Genomic DNA, 21,087 nt, shown 5'->3' on the forward strand with positions numbered 1-21,087 from the left:
AACTACGTACAACGCCATCTATCCAGCGTGATACGAAATAAACGAACACTGTTCGAAAATGGAACACGATTCGGACATAATGTTCTCTGCGATGTTGAAAGAGAAACCGCCGAAAACCGAACGCAGACGATCGAGTATCTTGCTCAGGCTTCAGAAGAAATTAACAAGACAGTTCTCAGAGCCAGCCCCCTTTTCCCATTTGAAGGCCCGCAAGTATTCTGTCGACTCCGCCATTTTGACGGATTATAAGAAGAATTGTGTAAGCAAGGAGTCTGTTAAGGATGAGGTCTTTACTGATAGCGATAAAGGTTTGTCAATCGATTACACGACCGTTTTTCTAATTCAATAATTTACCAAATTCGTCGCTAGGGGCGCTAGTGTAGAGAAAGGACCATGATGTAAATTTTGAAGTTTGTTTTGTGCGCATGAGCGCAGGCTTAAGTGTCAGCCATAATGACAGGACCTTACTCTACCAGTGGCGCCAACTAGTGAGCTGAGTTTATTATTGAATTTTGTCTCTATTCAATATTAAATACTGAAAATAAAAATAAAGAAACGGTAGTCCCTTTAATTAATTAAATGAAAATGTAATTTCTTTACTAATACCTATACAATTTTCGACATAGTGTCATTGACCATTCAAACAATAAAAAATGGAAATCATATAACAAGTGCATAGTCATAAGCTAATACGTAGAAAATATAAACGTGTGTTTTGTGTAGATTATTATTTATTTATTTATTTATTATTCTATAATATACTGAAATAATTTCGTATAAGTATTTGACGACCTCGGTGGCGCAGTGGTAAAGTTCTTGCCACTGAACCGAGAGGTCCCGGGTTCGATCCCCCGGTCAGGTCATGATGGAAAATGATCTTTTTCTGATTGGCCCGGGTCTTGGATGTTTATCTATATATATTTTTTTTTAAATATAGTATCGTTGAGCTAGTATCCCATAACACAAGTCTCGAACTTGCTTTGGGGCTAGCACAATCTGTGTGATTTGTCCTAATATATTTACTTATAATTTATTTGTGTGATTTGATGTTGCCAGTTTTATGCCAGTATATATAAGGCTAGTATATAGTGAATAGGTGCTACTATGGTATGGTATGTGTATTACGCCGCAATGTTGACATAGATATATACGTGTCAAATGTTATGTGTGTTGTATGAGTCCGTAGAACATACATACATATTATGCCAGCGACATACTGTCGCCGAACTCAGACACATGCCGATGCGAGTCAACGTTGCGTGGTTAATATGAGTGGCTTATATTGACCGCAATAAAAAACCCAGCAATTTATACCGAATCCGCCAAAGTTTGGCCAACTGTTCGACGACGACGACTGTGTGGAGCCGGCATTATGTATATATCTCATTAAATAAAAATCTTCAGTCAGGATGTTCAGTAAAATGTGGCGAATAGAAACCACATATTACGGTACCATAGTCACACCAGGCTAGTTCAGCACTTACCCCCCCCCCCCCTCAGAGTTAGCAGGTGCAGCGTCGGATACAGACAGCGACGGATCAAGGGTGATGACAACAACCACTGAGAAGGCGTCGTCGAGCAAGCAAGAGATACTAGCCAGGCTCGAGAGGCAGTACGTGGAGGATCCGGATAGGGACGTCGGAGCGGTGAGTCAACCGCCCCCCCCCCCCTTTTAAAAAGCCCCCTTAACAGTAAACCCTTTTTAAAACTAAAAGTGCGATTGTGGCTTCTCCCCACAATCGATGGCTCATCTCCTCGCCTGTCCCGAGTAAAATGTGTCAAAATACCTGTACTCGGGCTGACTTGATGGCAGCTTCCGATGAAGCCATCGAAGTCGCCCGGTTCTGGCAGGAATAATATTTAGCACCCAATAGAGCGTTGGTAGGTATGCCATCGACACGTAAAGAAATAAAGAAAAGACTCGAAAGTTATGCGAGGCACAAACTGTTTGCAGCGACTCCTCCTTTCTTCTTTCAAGTTCGCTAAAGCTAGCAATAATAGCCCTTCCTTTCAAAATTTGTAACAGCTCTTCTTATACTCTGTAATGGATCCCAGGTATATCATCCAGACTTTTAACATTACTTCTAAAAAAAGTAGCAAGTGTCTTCGAAATTATCAGTACCTCCCCTTCTCTCAAGTTAGCAATAAACCTTCTTTATATAACGGCTACAGGCTGTCTATAAAGAGTTGAAACTCTTGTCTGGCAACGCTAAGGTTTGGTTGAGATATATATATATATATGCAAAAAAAAAATTGTTCGTCATAAATCAATTTTCTACTCTTTATAGACAGACTGTAACCGACAGAAAGGGGGCATTTAAGGGGGTATAAAGGGTTATACCTCCTTAAATGCCCCCTTTCTCTAAAAGTTATCCTTAAAGTCAGCAGCAATTCGGAACCATCTTGGGATCGCGGTTGTTGCCTATTAGCTGCCAAGGATAAATATCCCTTAATCGCCTCGTACAACATCCACGGTAGGAGAGGATTGATTCTATTCCAGTCCAAAAACCACTAAAACTTAGGCCTTCCTACATTTACATAGACAATTTAACTGCTGAGATAACAAATCAACTTTTTACAGGCTGGAGAATTAGTAGAAGAAGTAGCTGAAGAGAACAAGTCCCTGTTATGGTTCCTGCTGAAGCAGGTCCGGCCGGGCATGGACCTGAGCAAGGTGGTACTGCCGACCTTCATCCTGGAGCCGCGCTCCTTCCTGGACAAGCTCTCCGACAACTACTACCACGCGGACATCCTCAGGCAGTGAGTACCACTAGTAGAGGAATGGTTGAGGACAGGTGTCTGCTATGTTTGTTATAATAATAATTCGTTTCCAAATCATTACAATTAAATACCTACTATTTTCCTCCTCCAAAAGGCCGTCATTTTAATTTAAATACTTGCCGCCTCACCAGAACATTTCTTACAACATCATCTATCTCGTCTTCTCTCAATACAATCACGTTATTTTCTATATGCACGCTTGACTACGAATATATATATATATTCGTCAAAGTCAAGTATATATATATATATATATATATATATATATATATATATATATATATATATATATATATATATATATATATATATAATAAACAATGTGTGAGCGTCCTACAAATTGGTACTCTAGTCGATGATTCGGTAAATGGGTATAATAAATAAATAAATATATTAGGACAAATCACACAGATTGAGCTAGCCCCAAAGTAAGTTCGAGACTTGTGTTATGGGATACTAACTCAACGATACTATATTTTATAAATACATATATAGATAAACATTCAAGACCCGGGACAATCAGAAAAAGATCATTTTCCATCATGACCCGACCGGGGATCGAACCTGGGACCTCTCGGTTCAGTGGCAAGAACTTTACCACTGCGCCACCGAGGTCGTCCTATATATGTATAATATATCCTGAAATAGAACATAGGGTATTTTTATGTTGGGATTTTTACATCAGTACATCAGCACAATTCCGGGGTTCAGTTGGTAATAATAAAAAAGTAATAAATAAATATCCGTTTAGTCTAGTTTTATTTAAAGTTTGTATACTGTCTGATCCTTCTCCCATTATCGTAAATAAAATAATAATAATAATAATAAAAAATAAAAAGCACATAACTTAAAAATGTTACACGTATATAAAATATGTATTTATACTATATAATATATAATATATGTAGTATATAATTTATATTAAAAATGTTACACAATAAATTTACAATAAAAATTACACGTCATTCATCTAAAATAGCTTTATCGGAATATAAACATCTTTGATGCATAAAAGCGTATTCGAAACAGCACCTATAATCTCCAGTATAAAGGTAAGCATTTGTGAGTTTTATGTTTGAGGCGGGTAACCTTCGAAACTACCGAACCTATTTCAAATATTGTTTCACCATTAGAAAGGTACATTATCCAAGATTGCTATAGGCTATATTTTCACATCAAAATTTCCACGTTAGCGAAGTCCCGGGCAACATCTAGTATATAAAAAGTTACCTATCTCTTTGAAATCAGACAGTGTTGTAGATAAATGCTATTACAAAGTGGATGATTTAAGAAGAAGGACAATCTTATTTATTACCTGCTTTATAACTGATTTTTAATTTTGACCTAATAAATTGCATTTTTCATATTTGTACAGCTTGACCATAAATAATATTTATTAAGAGTAGAAATTAATTAAAGTGAAACTAAAAATTTTCCATACAAAATTGTTGCCATACTTCAGCATTTTACGTCGAAAATGTGACAGCTAGTAGAATTTAGCGCCTTCATTTTTTTGTCTTCTCTTTATAGCTAAGCTGTACCTTGGCAGAACACAAAATCTATGTACACCTATATTTATAAATAAATATGTTTGATTTGATTAAAAATCTGATATTTTTCCCAGGGCCCAAGTGACAGAAGATCCTTACCTTCGTTTCAAGTGTGTTCTCAAGTGGTACCTCTCCGGCTTGTACAAGAAGCCGAAAGGGCTGAAGAAGCCCTACAATCCGGTACTAGGAGAGACCTTCAGGTGTTGTTGGAGAGGACAAGATGCGGAGCCCTACACGTTTTATGTGGCTGAACAGGTTAGGATGTTAAAATGAAATCATTTATTTAGAAACTAGCGACCCCTCTCGGCTTAGCTCGGTTAAAACATAATAAATTATACCCCATTAACCTTCCTCAGGAATAACTCTATCTATTGGTGAAAAACGCATGAAAATCCGCGCAATAGTTTTTAAGTTTATGGCGAACAAACAGGCGGTAGAGGACTTTGTTTTATAATACAATATAATTTGTTTTATAATAAAAATCAACACTCGATCATAATCATAATATATGATTATGATCGAGTGTTGATAAAAAATATAGATATAAAACACTTGCGACATCTACTAATTATCATTAACACTAACTAGCTTTTGCTCGCGGCTTCGTCCACGCGATTTTCCCTTCAGTGAAATATTTAGACTCTTTAACTAATCTGGTTTCCTCATACAAACTTTGAACCCCCTTTTCACCCCCTTAGAGGATGAAATTTGAAAAATCCTTTCTTTAATAGTAATAGTAATCCTTTGGTTAATAGGCATTCTTAACAATTATGTTTGTAAACACATTTTCTGGCAATAAAATAAGTGTTTTTTTAATTATTAACTTTTTTATAGGTATCTCATCACCCGCCCGTGTCCGCGTTTTACGTCTCAAATAGAAGGGACGGTTACGTAATAGAAGGCAGCCTGCTGGCCAAGTCTAAATTTTATGGTGAGTTCTGATAACTTTCCTCCTTCATCCTTACAGTCGTATTCCTCATGGCTGAGGGTCGAGGTCATTATGTGGAATGAAAGTTGAAACACACACGACAACTCTTTTGGGACTGTTAATGGTGTGTTGTTCGCCATTGCCTTCTCAATTTCACACACAAATAATCAACCGGTGTGCAGGTTTCCTCGCGATGTTTTCCTTCACCGGAAGCAGGTGGTGGTCGATGAAAATTACTATACATGAGTCAGATTGGTATACAAACTTGGCACGAGTAGGATTCGAACCTGGGACATTCCCGATCACAGGCAGACGGTCTTAACAACTGGACCACAACCACTTTGCTAACGTATATACACTATGTGACAAATGTATGCAACAAAATATTATTTTATGGAGTATACTAGCTATTACCCACGGCTTCGCCCGCGGTAATTTCCGGGATGAAAGGTAACCTATATCCTTCTTCATACTTCAAACTGCATGTATGCAATGTTGAGTAGACAAAGCGTGACGAGGTGAAAATATAAATAAACAAGCAAACTTACTTTCGCATTTATAATTAGGATTGTGATTACGGCTAAATCCCGAAGTGCGGCTAAAATTAGGTGGTGCAGCCGGTCTCAGTTGGTTATCCCTAGGTGTAGCCTGCTTACATAAGGCTACTTATGGTAATAGGCTGGTCGTAGATCTAGCCGGATCGATAACGGCTAAACATACGTCTAGCCCAAGATAAGTAAGCTAAACCTGTAGCCACACATCTGGGTTTAGCCGTGACATATCGACCCAGGTAACTCGACGTCGGCTATCCTGGAGGGCTGCGCACGAGTGCACCTCCTCAACTGGGGGGAGACCTACATCACCACGGCGCCGTACGCGCACTGCAAGGGCATCGTCATTGGGACGCTGAGCATGGAGTTGGGAGGAAAGGTCGGTCCTTCTCTATTTGCGAAATTATGGTCACCCTTATGAAACACTAGCTGCGCCCCGGGCTCCGCTCCCGTGCGAATTCTGAGATAAAAAGTACCCCATGTGTTATTCCAGGTTATATTCTATCCGTGTAAAAGTTTCATAACAATCCGTCCGGTAGATTTCGCGTGAAAGAGTAACAAACACACACACACACACACACACACACACACACACACACACACACACACACACACACACACACACACACACACACACACACACACACACACACACACACACACACACACACGCACACACATCCTCACAATATTTCGCATTGGTAGGATTACAAAGCATTACAGATCCTATGAGACATTTTATAATTCATTTATTTTTATTGAAAGTACTCGTAAGGTTAACTTGAACGTTACATTCAACGACTTGTCGAGTTGTCCTGCAGTCATTCAATTGATTCCAATGGATTTTAATGGCTGGATAAATTTAAATAGATGCTAGAGTATTTTCAAATAAAAAATATCATATTTTCTTGCTTGTAACATGTGGGGTATGTTGATTAGTTAAGAGTTTAATGTTCTCGATAGCTCGATAGCAGTGGTCACGAGCACTGCCCCGGGTAGACGGGGGCGCGGGTTCGATTCCCGCTCGATTCCAGAATATTCTCATCTCATTATTATATTAAAAAATATGTAATGTCGTCCTGTATATGTGTAATGTCTTTTGTTACAGGTCCATATAATGTGTAACGAAACGGGTTATCAAGCAGACGTTGAGTTTAAGTTAAGAGTGAGTAGGTTATAATATCGGTCTATCTATACATGTAATAAAATTGTAAGCGCGCTACATCTGTACATATTGAAGAAAATTAATTATGGAGGCTCTTTATGGGACTAATAGAAGCCAAAAGATTTTATTTTTAGAATTTCTGAATGTTTGTCTGTCTTTCTGTTTTGTTCGCGCCACACGCCAAAACTGCTGGATGGAATTTGATGAGGTTTTTACAGTTGTATAGCGGAAGGTCTAATTTAAAATCTGGTATAGGTTTCATCCCGATACCTTGTTTAGAACCCGAGATAATGACGAAAATAATTTATGAGCGAACGATGCATAGTATAAAACAACGTCGCTTCCTGCTGACCTGTCGTCTGTCTGTCCCTATGTACGCTTAGATCTTTAAAACTAACGGATAATAAATAAATAAATATATTAGGACAAATCACACAGATTGAGCTAGCCCCAAAGTAAGTTCGAGACTTGTGTTATGGGATACTAACTCAACGATACTATATTTTATAACAAATACATATATAGATAAACATCCAAGACCCGGGCCAATCAGAAAAAGATCGTTTTCCATCATGACCCGACCGGGGATCGAACCCGGGACCTCTCGGTTCAGAGGCAAGCACTTTACCACTGCGCCACCGAGGTCGTCAAATTTTAGGAGGATAATAGGATTTTGATGCAAACGGATTTTTTGAAATAGATAATGTTATTCCTGAGGAATGTTTAGACATATAACATATTATATTTATTCCCGCTAGTCTCTCTCTCATAATCGCGTGTTGCCAGTTGCATTCGGAGCTGTGACGCCTCAAAGCCCAGGGTTAGTGCAAAAAAATTGCCATTAAATTTGGAAGATTTGGTTGTGATTTTGCCACCGGCCGCACGAGTGACGTCAACACTCTTTGGGAATGCCGTCGTTACAGCTTTGTGTCCCTCAGTCGCCTCGTACGACATCCACGGGTGGATATGCACTGGTCATGTTTTAGGGCGGAATCACACGCGGCAAACCCACTGGTATAATATTATTTATTATGTGTAATATTTTAGTCGTTCCTGGGTGGCGCGGATCAAACCAACGCCATTTCTGGACGCATCAAGAAAGGCAAAGACACGATAGCCTCAGTAGAGGGCTACTGGGACGGCAAGATCGATATAAAGGACAAGAAATCTGGGGTGAGTACGTTTTTAGTACGTTGTACACCGAGGAAAGAATGTAGCAGATTCCAGCGAGGGGTTTGTTTGTTTGTTAACCAATCTTCTTGAAATTTTGCATACTTTATAGTTTGAAGCATGGAGAATTGGAGAAGGACAGGTCCCTTTAAAATTACTGTTCCCGTTGGAAATTTACGTGGGCGAAGCCGCCGGCAAAAAAACGCCGGGTACTTTTTATCCGACATTCCTACGGGAGCGAAGCCCCGGGACGCAGCTATTGTTACATAAGCTATCGATAGTTTTGTACAACCGATAGTGACAAGAAATATTGCAGAGCAATACTGTCGATAGTTGACAAAACAAATATGATAGGAGGAGAGCTGCCTGTTGGATGTGGCCGATCTGAAGGAGCAGAGGATGACGCGCTACCTGATGTCCCTGGACAAGCAGGCGGAGCACGAGTCCCAGCGGCTCTGGATCAAAGTGTCCGAGGCCATACTCAACGACGACCAGGTATAGTATATCCATACTTATAATAACATTGTAACTGGACTATGTCTGTACGTTGGAGATATTTACGAAAAAAAAAATTGGAGAGGACTATAATTTAGGGTCAATAGAAGCCAAAACAATGATTTTTAGAATTTTTGTCTGTCTGTCTGTATGTTTGTACGCGCATCACACAAAATCTACTAGACGGTTCTTCGGCACAGAGATAGATATACAATAAACTTTTTGTTTTGGCGACTATTCGAAGACCCTCATATTAATAGAAACACCAGTGAAATTACTGCGATAGTGACAATGCTTTCGAAGATATGACAGAAATAAAATGACACGTTTTTGGATTCGTCCAAACGCTCCATACTAAATGACACGAACAAGTGACGTCACAACGTGCTAACATGTTCGCGAAGGAAGTTATGTTTGTTCGACAGCTACATTAAATATTACGTTTATGGTGACGACTCCATAGTAAAAGTTGTTACAAAGTGATATTTTTTTATTATGACCGTGATTATTTTTACGATTTCATACTTTACGTAAATTGACTTTCCAACCAATTTTAAATCTTCGTATATGATCCGGCTGCATTGTTACAATCTATAAATTATCATAATGATCTAAATATATCTGTTTTATCTAGATAGATAGAATCAGAGAATTGTAGAAAATATGTGTCATTTTCAACAAGTTCTCTAACCTTGTCCACTAGCCTATCATACAAATTTAACAAAGACAAGAATCAATTTTACTGACTTAATAGTAATTGATATGTTCTGTGGTAATGTCCATTTATGATTGATTGATTGATTGATTGATTGATTGATTGATTGATTGATTGATTGATTGATTGATTGATTGATTGATTGATTGATTGATTGATTGGAAATGATTCCTTTATCTTTAAGACAATTTTTTGATGCGGTTTTTTAATAGATAGAGTGATTCGACGCCAGGACGGCCACTAGTAATATCAAATCAAATCATTTATTGCTTCCTTAATGTCATACAGGTCTTTGTTTACAATGAATAGTAACAATTAAGGACCCTCACGGGCGTTGCAATGGGAGATGGGCTATACATTTTCGTCAAGTTTATTTATTTAATACTGTAATATACATACCACTACAGGTTTACACCTAATGCGATAGTCTAGACTTAAATCTAAAAAAAAATATAATTTTGGACACCTCACTTCGATTGCGAGGAAATTCACTATCCATACTTTTATTCTATAGAATATTATGAATGTGAAAGTCTGTTTCTGTCTATTAGTCGTCATACTTTTGTCCGTAAAAATCGGTGGACCGATTTCGATGAAAATTTGAATAGATATATTAAATGACCCCTAGTCACACATAGGCTACCGCGGCCGAATAATTTTACAATTTTGAATTGGATATGAAAGTTTTAAGAATGTAAGATTTTTAACTCGCGCTTTTAAAGCCCTCTACTACGTCTCGGGCCTTAATATACACCCTCGTTTTGTTACTGTCTCAGTGTACAATGTACTATTTTTCTCTCTAAACAGGTAGCAGCGACAGAACAGAAGACGATAATAGAAGAGGCGCAAAGAACGCGCGCAAGGAACCTTCAGGCTCCTTGGGTACCGAGATTTTTTCATAGAGACGCGTCTTCTATTGTGCCTGAAGGTAAATCTATCAATAATCCAATAAATCTTTGAAGAATTTGAGTTAAAGTTGTGACTCAAACATCAAAACATTCATCATCAACAGCCAATTAAACGTCCTCACTACTGGGACATCTCCCTTAAGAATGGATAACGCGTTCACGCGGGCTCATTGGGGATTGGCGGGTTTTAACGACTGCAAATACAACCGGGAGCAACTTCGTTCCTCCGAAGCACGGAGGAGCTCAAGATAATTTTGGTCACCCATCCAATGACCGGCCTTTGTGAGAGTGTCTTAACCGCCACTATCGCGGGGCGACGCATAATTCGTACATCGGACATTTGTAGTGAATAATTTCAGTGGCTCAGTACTATGTAATTAGTAGGTACTCTGTACAACTGGGAAGCTTACTGTCACTATAAACCCAAGCTTCGAAATCTTCGTGCGTCCTTTTAGACGACGGGTGACGGGTGACCATTTTAAAACTAATTAATTAATTTTCATTAATAATTATTTATTTATTTAATAAAGAAACCAACAGCGTTTACAACAGGATACATTACAAATTCTTATTCAATAATAAGGCCAATAAAAGGTTTCTCTCACTATTACATTAATATAGTCGATTGATACAGGTGAAGAAATGACTGTGACTATGTAATGACATGAGTGATAAATATGTAACGAGCAGAATCCTGCGGAATGAGTGTGCTTAATAATATTTTAGAAAAATAAAAGAAGTCAGAAGGAAGTTAAATGGGAAAGTTCATTTTCATTAATTTCATTTTTTTAATTAATTTTCTGGAATAAGCTGCTTCTGGAATAAGCATCTGATTGGTCTGACTCCCGGACTTTAATATTATAGGATATTATACTGATACATATAACACAAATAGCATCAAGTCACGCTGGCTCTGAATCACATAAGTGGGCTCAAAGTTAATACTAGTTGTTTTCAACGAACTTGACTTCGTAAAATTTGTGAATATTTCAAAAACGACCGGATTTTGTTTCTACTTTTTAAATTTCATCAAAATGAACTCAATGTTTTGAAAGTTATCAAATTGTTACCCATTTTTTTGTAATTCTTTATATTATATTATGGCAACATGGAAAAAAAATATCGTTATTAGATTTCATACAGTATGATTAGAAATCAAAATTTATGGTCACAATACACAAAAAAGGGACACACACAAGACAAAGTGAGTCTTTCAAGAATTTTTCGTCTCCTGTCTATGGTGGTTATTCTAAAATAGCCTTTAGTGTCTTGCTATTTGAGTTTATTATTGTTTGTCAGATATTTATCCAGTTGTTACTACTAAATCCATGCTCAATACACAGATGGCGGGAAAAGCAAAATTTGACATTTTGACAGTTGTTTTGACATTGACAAGCGTAGGGTGCGTTCTATATTTCAAAAATAATTATTGTAGAAAATTCCTTATTCTAGTTACTTTTTTTTTCAGGAATCGTCGACCAGTGTTGGAAATATAACCATGTAAATATTAGGTAATATATATTTTTTTAATTGCGTGTGGAACAGAATTTTATATCTTACAGCGAAGCTTAAAGCTTAAAGATTTTCACTAGATATTTATTAATATTATAAAAAGGGAATCCTTTGTGAGTTTGTATTTTTGAGGCGGGTAATCTTCGAAACTACCGAACCGATTTTAAAAATTCTTTCACCATTAGAAAGGTACGTTATCCAAGATTGGTGTTACGTTACACGAAAAAAAATCACATTTTAAGGTACGGGACCCTACAATATTTTTTCACTAACCTCAGTCCAAAAAACACAAAGAGGACTAGCGTCAACCATTCGACCGTGTCCTCAAAGTCGTAAAAATAAAAATTTTAAACCTAAAACATTTTACAAAAATCACATTAAGAGGTCCTAAAAAACACCTTCGCACCCTCAGTCCGTGGGGTTCGAAAGAGGTCCTGGAATACGAGGAGGACTACGTGATCCAGTCGAGTGTGTCGCCGGGCGCGGCGCCCGCGGGCCCCACCCGTGCGCGTCTGCCCTCCGCCGCGCCCGATCGCTCCGACTCGGATTCGCGCGACGAGCTGCTGCACCGCGCCAACAAGCACAACACGTGAGTGTATACAGGAAGAAACAAAAAAAAATTTATTTTTTTAATTTATTTTGTGAACAAATTTTTTATATTGTTTGAATTAATCTCATTCAGACAATTGCATGTATGAGGACATCTTGATTAGTCCATATTTATTATCCTTACATATTATAAAACAAAGTCCTCTGCCGCGTCTCCCTGTCTGTCTTATCGCGATAAACTCAAAAATTACTGCACTGATTTTCATGCGGTTTTCACCAATAGATAGTGTGATTCCTGAGGAAGGTTTATGTGTATAATTTATTATGTTTCCCCCCGAGTGAAGCCGGGACGGGCCGCTAGCAAAATTAGTAAAATTATTTTTTTTTACTAGGTCTTCGTAGGTTGTAGGCAGTAAATATATTCTTGAATTGGAGCCTTTATAACTTTAACTTACCCTTATAAAAAACTTTAACTTACCCTTATAAAAAACTTTAATTTACCCTTATAAAAAACTTTAACTTACCCTTATAAAAAACTTTAATTTACCCTTATAAAAAACTTTAATTTACCCTTATAAAAAACTTTAATTTACCCTTATAAAAAAACCTATATAAATCATCTTCCACAGACGGACACTAAAGCAAACATTAGTGGCCATAGACACGTCCCTCCGAGAGCACACTAGCGCCATCGAGCGACTTTCCAAAACCGTTGACGCTCTGTCGGTGACCCAACGAGTGGCTCTACGCCCACAAGTGGGCCACACACCTGAGACCAACCCCTACTGGCACACAATCGTGGGGTTCGTATTAGCTATAGTCATTCAAGCTTTAGCGAATTGGCTGTTTAGTAGAAGAGACTGAAATAACGATTTGTCCATATATTTTTTTGTTTTTTTTTTTTAATATATTTTCCTTTTTATTAGGAAGTGTTAGTTTTGTAACGGGTTGTTTTTAGCGATTTTTTTTTGTTTCGTATCGTACGTTGAGTTGTTACGATGTAAATGTGTTTTGTGAAATTTCGTGAATGTTGAACCAAACGGAGGTATGGTTTGTTCTACAGTTGTTATTTTACAAAGAGTGTTACAGTTTTGTCATCGCAATACCAAACGGAACGGTCATGATTGGTTGATAAACGCAGTGTTGCCAGCAGGAGAAAGCGCATACATTGATTTTCTACTGTTTATTGACAAACTGTAATTTGCGTATAGTCCGTTTCTAAGTGAGTCTGAAAACGGCAACCCCGAATGGACATGTCATTTATTTAAAAAGTAATGTCAGATGCCTTTAAATGACTTGAATTTGATCTAACGCAAGTGTTATTTGACAAACTCTATTAAGACTGTGTATGATGAAGACATACTTTGTTAGAGTGAGATGGTAATATATTGCGCAGATTATAAATATTATGTTGGGACGTATTTTCAAACACTGGTTTTTTTTGGGGTTTTTGTGGGTCCAAAAATTTACGAGATCTTTTTATAGCATTTTCTTTTAATGGCACGCAAATAGGCACTCTATTTGCGTCAATCGATCCTATAGACTTTGGTACAAAATTCGTCTGCATGCGTACCTCACTCGTCTACCAGCCGCCAAACAGCAGCTCGCATTGCTGTGTTCCGGTTTGAAGGGCGGATGAGGCGGTGTGATTACAGGGCACTGTGGCAAAAGACCTTACACAGTAATCTGTAGTATTGCAGGAGTTTTTTAGGCACCGGTGACCACTTACCGCCAGGTGGACCGTATGCTAAAACCATCCTATTTACCCCAATGGACTTCACTAACAGACAGTCCTTCACATCTGCCAAACTATGTACAGTAAGGAATTTACGTGGTTACGTCTATTTGAATGACATTGCTGGGTTATGGAGTGAGATACAGACCGACTTAATTTTTTTTTTTTTTATAATATTTTTTTATATATAATTATTTCTTAGAATTGGACTATAACGCTGTTACATTCGAAATTATAGTTATTTTTCGAATATAAATAAATTATTATTGATATATTCAAATTTAGTTATTACAAATACGATATTTGGCTTTTTATTTTACTAATTTTATCTTACCCTCTTAGAGCCAGTTGCACCAGTAAATTTTGACGTTAACTTTAAACCTGCGCGTCGCCGCCGGTTTGATAAAATGGTGAATTTAGCATATTTGGCTTGTGTGCGCATGTCAAAGTTAACGTAAAAGTTAACTGGTGTAAATCACGCTTATAAAAAAATTAAGAATAAATATATTTAATGCAGGGTAGCATTTTAAATACTAGCCAAAAATACCAGGCCTATGGATCGAGAGGTCCCAATTTCGAATCCCACTCGTGCCACACGAGTTTGTATACCAATCTGTCTCATGTATAATAGTTTTCATCGACCACCACTTGCTTCCGGTGAAGGAAAACATCGTGAGGAAACCTGCACACCGGTTGATTATCAAACTCGTGAAATTACACCTTCACATGCACTTTTTCAATCAAATTTTTTTTTTATTATATAGTAATCTCTCAAAACAATACAAACTACTGGCATTTCGGAACGACCACAGTTGAGAAAAAATATTGAAAGAAACTCATTTAAACAGTGTACACTATCAAGTATTTCATAAATGACAACGCAAAATTTTTTGTACTTACTATACGCCCTTAAACAATCCTGCTATAAAAATTTAGCTTGCGTATAAAATGCCACTCGGTATACGACCACATTAATATTAAATAGTAAATTAAAAGGCCGGATATCAATTTATTAGATACGTTTCATACGAAGTGTACAACGACCAAATATTGTGAAGACATTTTTGATTGTTTTAGGAACACCGTAGTTCATTTACAAAAAAATAAACGTATGAAAAACCCCATTTAAATTGTTCTATAATTTCATTTGTGTTTCGAACAAAATGTTGCAAACAAAACTGAATGGAATGTTGAAACACACTTGCTTCTCTAAAGGAGAACATCGCGAGGAAACCTGCACCCTGGTTGATAATTTATCTCCTAGTATACGGAGTGGAGAAGGTAACTCCATTAATATTGCCAAGAAAGTCGTTGTGCGTGTTTCATTCCACTTCAGCCATTAGGGATGAAACTGTAAGAAGGGGAGGATTTTAAATAATATCACCAAGTCATGTTATTTATCATCATCTTTTCTGAAAACTATATATTTTTTCGTAAATGAGTTACGGTACAAGGTTTTGATTATTTTGGCAACTTTCAATAAATGTTGCCAGTGCGAAAATAACATACGGATTAAATTAATGTGCCTATATTGAATTTTATACGTTAAATTCAATTTTTGTAATACACATGTAGTATTAATGTATAATCCCAATTTGCTTTAATTAATTGAATGTTGCCAATTTATACGGAAACATCACAGTTTTGTTTGTGAATTGATTTTTTTATGCTATTTTAATTTGTTCAAATTATACATACAAATGTATATTCTTTTTTAATTTTAGCCCATATTGGAATTGATTATCTTTCATAAATTATTGAATATAATTTAATTCTATTTTTTGTTAAATTTATTTTATAATTATATAATGCAAAAGTTTAATAACATTCACTCTATTTGCGAGGTCCTCTTCCGGATCTTAAAAAATATTATTTAAACGTTTTATTTTGCGATTATAATGATTTTAAATAATTATAAATGCGTCGACTCACCCGGATATGATAATATGATAAATACAATATAGATTTAAATTTAGGTATGAAGTTTGTCCACACTTTAGCGTCCACAGCCGGGCAAAATCTTATAGAATCACAAGACTTGACCTAAATGATTGTAGTGGCAACATTTATCTAATAAACAATCTATTTTTTGTATAACATTATCAGAAATAAAATCTGTTTCGTGAAAGTAAAAAAAAATAAAATTTTTTTCTCGTTTTAAATTCTCTCTAGCCTATGGATATTAATTGTTATATAACTAAGATGGTTAGATACATTGTTTATTTGTATATAGCAACACAAAACGCAGTACAATCATTAAAAAAAAAATGAAAACATACAAGAAAATACAGAAAGAACACATTACAAAGAACACATGACTTGAAAAGTGTGGACCAGTCTTCAATCTCTTATGGTAAAGGGAACTTTTTGATATTGTCACGTTACGATTACATTATAACACACTCGATTGTTTTCTTGCCCGAGCTTTCCTACGAGTTTGTTGAGCTTTTTAGTTTTTAAAATCCATTCTATATATCGTCTTGAGTATATTCTCGGTTGTGTTCTCGACGGTGACGCTCAGGTATCCACGGACAGTTTTAAAAACAAATCTTTAAACATTGAAGTTTCGCTTGTGATTTTACAACTCTCTTTGAGAATGCTGTTGCCTATAATAGCTGTCTAGGGTTTTTATCCTTTACTCGCCTCGTACGAACCTCACCAAATGGTTTCGAAGTTATTTAAGCGTTGCGTAATATTTCTTACGAGTTTCTAGTTTTTTTTTGTAGTTGAGGAGTTAAACAATAAGATAACGAATGGATTTTAAAAAATTAAACTGATATTGTCATAAAATTAATATATTTTTAACTTGTCCATATATTTTAGCGAATTAGTAATTTGAGCTTGTTACTCGTGATGTAATAATTAATAATAGTAATAATTATTGTAATTATAAATATATAAATTATAAATTAAATGCGAATATTTTGTATAGATAATTCGGAAAAAACGTCGCCCTTTTTTTTATTGTTAACTCCACTTTCGAAAATAAACTTTGTGTTCCGATTATTACATATTTTGTTATCTTGTCTCGTTAAATTTATCTATTTACAAATAATTAGTTATTTACTTATTATATATAATTATTTTATATGTTGTTAGTTGCAGCGTAATAGAAAAATTATATTCTGATTAAATATATGTTTTTCGTATTTTCTAACGTGGAGTTGCCAATATTTTTGATGTAATAAAATATAATTTAATTAAATATTCTAATGTAATTAAAAGGTAGGGACATGTTTGTGTAACATTCACAAATATATCACTATGTTTACGTGATAATTATTATTTGTGTGTTTGTGTACGCGCCGCAAGTGTGTCCCAACCTTTTTTTAAATTATGGACACTGAATTTTCGTACTATGCATATGTAAAAGTATATACCATATATTACCGCCCATAAATTTCTTTATATTACAAAATAAACATGATAAACTGAAAAAGAGCAATCTTGAGCCAAAATCACGCAACTGAAATGTATAATTCGATTCAGTATAATGACATAAACAATATTGGAGAAAAATATTTATATAATATGAAAATTACAGTTTTAAATGTTACATTTCTGATTCGCATCGTCCATTTCAGTTTAATATTATATACATACTTATACTTTCACATATGTATTGACAATTACTTGTCACTTCCATTCTAAATACACGTTCCAAGGTCCAAATGTGTGTAATAACGATTAGTGTCACTATAGAATAAAAAAAAAAATTTGAAATGATATAATTAAAATATTTCAGCTTTCTACAATATTGTAATTTATTGTAGCTTTTGCATTAATTAATGAATTTAAATCGTTTCTATTTTAAATGTGTGTTGCAATGATCGTGATTACACTGTGTTTGTAATGTACCTATCTTCCATTCCAAGATAATAATTTTTCGATTGTGAATATGTGTAAGTTTGGGCATTTGGACGAGCGTTCGGCATTAACTGGTTGACGCAAAATACGTATTTAATGTAACCGTAATCGATATTGCTAGATGTTGAAATAAGATATTTTGCAAAAATATATTTTCGTTAAATATAATCCGTTTTTATGTAAACAATCTCACCGTATCCTTTTATGATTTTACAGTAATGTACAGTCAACAGCACATCAGGCTTCCCAAATTCATTGCAAACTCGTCGCTATTACTGCGCCATAGAGGTTCATGCGAGATAACCTTGATGTGCTGCTGACTGTACATAATACTAGGCATATTATGTAAAATCACTCTCGTGGTTGATAAATGTTATACATTATAATGTATAGGTTTAAACTAATATTTGTTTTATTAGCAGAACGACAAAAGTGATGTGAATATTGTTTACAGTTTAACACTTGTAATAAAATGCGGACTTTGATAACAAAATTACAAATACGTTACATATACTGGAAAAACAGTAAAAACCCGTATTTTGATAGTTACTAATATAAATGCGTAATTTGCATGAGATTAGATTAAAAATTCAAAATGACGATTGCCAATGTTCCCTCCAAAGGGCGGAATCTCAAAGTTTTGACTAAATCTTTGCACGATTTCCGGTGAGGTCCGAGGATTGTGGTCCGCACGTCCGATATATATTATTTTAATAAAAGATTCAGCCAGCTTATAAAAAATTATATCGAATCTCCAACCGCTTTGGCATTGTTCGATGCAGAGTCTATCAAATGACAACCTAATTGATGCTACATAAGTTTTCAACCAAAAACCATGTGATCTCGTACAAAACGATTGTTCTACGTAATATCCAATAGCGGACGGGATTGCCGCGCTGTGATTGCCCGAAACATTTTATTGGCTGAAATATTTTCGTGCTATATAAAAAACATATTTTCTAAACGAGTTATTACTGCTATACAAATTTTTGTTATTATAATAAAAATTGAATCCCAAATGTTATTTATTTCCAAAACAGTCAAGCGTGTAAACTAGGCTTTATAATGTTGCCACAAATGTATGCCGGACGTAAGGCCAGACCAAAAATTATAGGTAATAATGGAGCCCGCACTGCTAAGAGCTTTAAAGTACATATATTTCTATCACACTCATATGTGGTTCGACCTCTCTTTCTTATATATTGCGATGTATATAGAGTATATACATAGTTATACCGTAGCTTAGTGGTGGTTTGTACTTCACTTCTCACTGTCGAATCGATTTGAAATGAGACGCAGCGAACCAATCACATTGCGCAAATGTGATGCAACGAAACGACAACCCTAACACAATTTGAGCGCTGAATGGTATCATTCAGCGCTCAAATTCAAATCATTTATTCGGAAATTGACCTTCACAGGCACTTTTTCTCATCAGTTTTTATATTTATAGTTATTTCTCACAAGCTACAAACTACTGGCATTTCGGAACGACCACTGCTGAGAAGAAATGCCGAAAGAAACTCATTTGAACAGTGTTGGTCCCTATCATGCCAGATCGGCTTACCATTATTGTGTCTTACAATGTTTTTTTCTAATAATATATAAAAGTACATAATGTACATAGTCAAAATATATATATATATATATCACACAATTAACTTACATAAAAATATATGAGAAACGAGATGACCAGTTCCCTCTGGCAGCACCCGTTCACGAGTTGACGCATGGGCCCCGGACCCGGCCCACGAATGAGAGGCTCAAGAATGAGAGGTAGAGCCACCAATGAATGATATAGTAATGTGGATTGCATCAAAAAGTTCTTGATAGTGCTGGCTCCAGTATCACCTAAAGCATTATTTATATTCTGTAGATATTGTACCAGGGTGTGCAGACCGATAGAAATCCTGTACGCATTTAGATATTCCTAGATTGTTGATAATATCGTTGTTTTATTCAGTGAATTATATATTTTTTTCCATATTAATATGTCTTGTTATTTTTACAAACTCCTTTAACACGTTGACTATATATCTAGTTGAATATTGGTAGCAGTCAACCTAACCTAAAATTCACCTTCAGTCAAACAGTCCGCGTTCAAACAGTCGTCCGTTTGAACGCGGCGTGTAGCGTTTCATTTGTATGCATATAATTAAAAATAATAATATTATTTAAAAAAATAATAAATAATATTATCATGTTTAATTAAACATTTATAAAATTAACAATGTACCAGTACTTTACGTATTTATAAAAAATATAATTACATTGATTACTGTGTATGGTACAATTTAATAAACACTAATGAGAGCCCGCGGCGGCTGTCAAAACTCTTGTGAAATGCCATGCAAGTAGATATTCACGTGACTTACGTGAAAGCTAATATGCAAATAATGTATATACCTGCATACAGACACCTGTTTTGAAAGAATCATAAAAAAAACATGTATGAATATTCATTACTCGGCAGGTATCGTGCACTATATATCACTCCAAAGAAAGTACGATACACCACTGATGTGTTCACAGCTCTCGACTCCGTCTCGGGCCTCAACATACACCTCAGAATCTGCGTGTCTATTCTGCTAACCTTAAGCCAAAACTTTTCAATCGTAGCTCTTATTGATACGCAATAAGAACTGCTAAGGGAGAGGACGAGGTCCGACCTAAAGGATTGTGTTAAGGATGATAGGGACATTAGGACTGATGTACAATGATTACAATAGCATTTCCAAGGAGCGTTGACGTCAGGCAGCCGCCCGGTTGTAAAATCACAGCCGAATCTTCAAAATTTTAAGACATTTTTACGCTGGCACCGGGCTTTGCGGCTTCACAAGCCCGAAAGCAACCGGGAATATGCAGAGGAGATGCTAATAGAAAAATATGGAAGAAGCAGTTTTGCGCAGAGCCTAGACGATACAAAAGGTAAGACAAATTATCATGGAATTAGTAGGTACTCCGTACGAAGTACTTACTAAATTCAAGTAAATTATGATTTGATGACATTTAGCAGCATAAGTCTCCTGCAGTACCGCCCCATCCACCAAGGAAAAATGACGTTCATTAAAAACTGAGCTTTAAAGCGGTCCGCTGTAGACACACTTTACATTGACAACAAATTAGCGGACTTCGCGCTGCCAACTCTCTTGTTGCTTGCC

General features: G+C 36.0%; 1 protein-coding gene across 2 annotated transcripts in view; it reads left to right on the forward strand.

Annotated features, from left to right (window-relative positions):
• Nucleotides 1-19,916, forward strand: part of Orp8 (Oxysterol-binding protein-related protein 8) — a 47,633-nt gene extending 27,717 nt beyond the window's left edge. For both annotated transcript variants that reach the window (XM_053766678.1, XM_053766677.1), the window contains exons 10-21: nt 1,501-1,646; nt 2,582-2,760; nt 4,406-4,586; nt 5,166-5,262; nt 6,050-6,189; nt 6,919-6,975; nt 8,023-8,148; nt 8,500-8,640; nt 10,163-10,283; nt 11,732-11,774; nt 12,188-12,364; nt 12,954-19,916. In XM_053766678.1, coding sequence (XP_053622653.1) covers nt 1,501-1,646; nt 2,582-2,760; nt 4,406-4,586; nt 5,166-5,262; nt 6,050-6,189; nt 6,919-6,975; nt 8,023-8,148; nt 8,500-8,640; nt 10,163-10,283; nt 11,732-11,774; nt 12,188-12,364; nt 12,954-13,188 — 1,643 coding nt within the window. In that variant the 3' untranslated portion in view covers nt 13,189-19,916. The remainder of the gene's footprint in view (nt 1-1,500; nt 1,647-2,581; nt 2,761-4,405; nt 4,587-5,165; nt 5,263-6,049; nt 6,190-6,918; nt 6,976-8,022; nt 8,149-8,499; nt 8,641-10,162; nt 10,284-11,731; nt 11,775-12,187; nt 12,365-12,953) is intronic.
• Nucleotides 19,917-21,087: the final 1,171 nt, after the last annotated feature.

Source organism: Plodia interpunctella, chromosome 29 (genome assembly GCF_027563975.2).
Source record: "Plodia interpunctella isolate USDA-ARS_2022_Savannah chromosome 29, ilPloInte3.2, whole genome shotgun sequence".
Taxonomy (NCBI): domain Eukaryota; kingdom Metazoa; phylum Arthropoda; class Insecta; order Lepidoptera; family Pyralidae; genus Plodia; species Plodia interpunctella.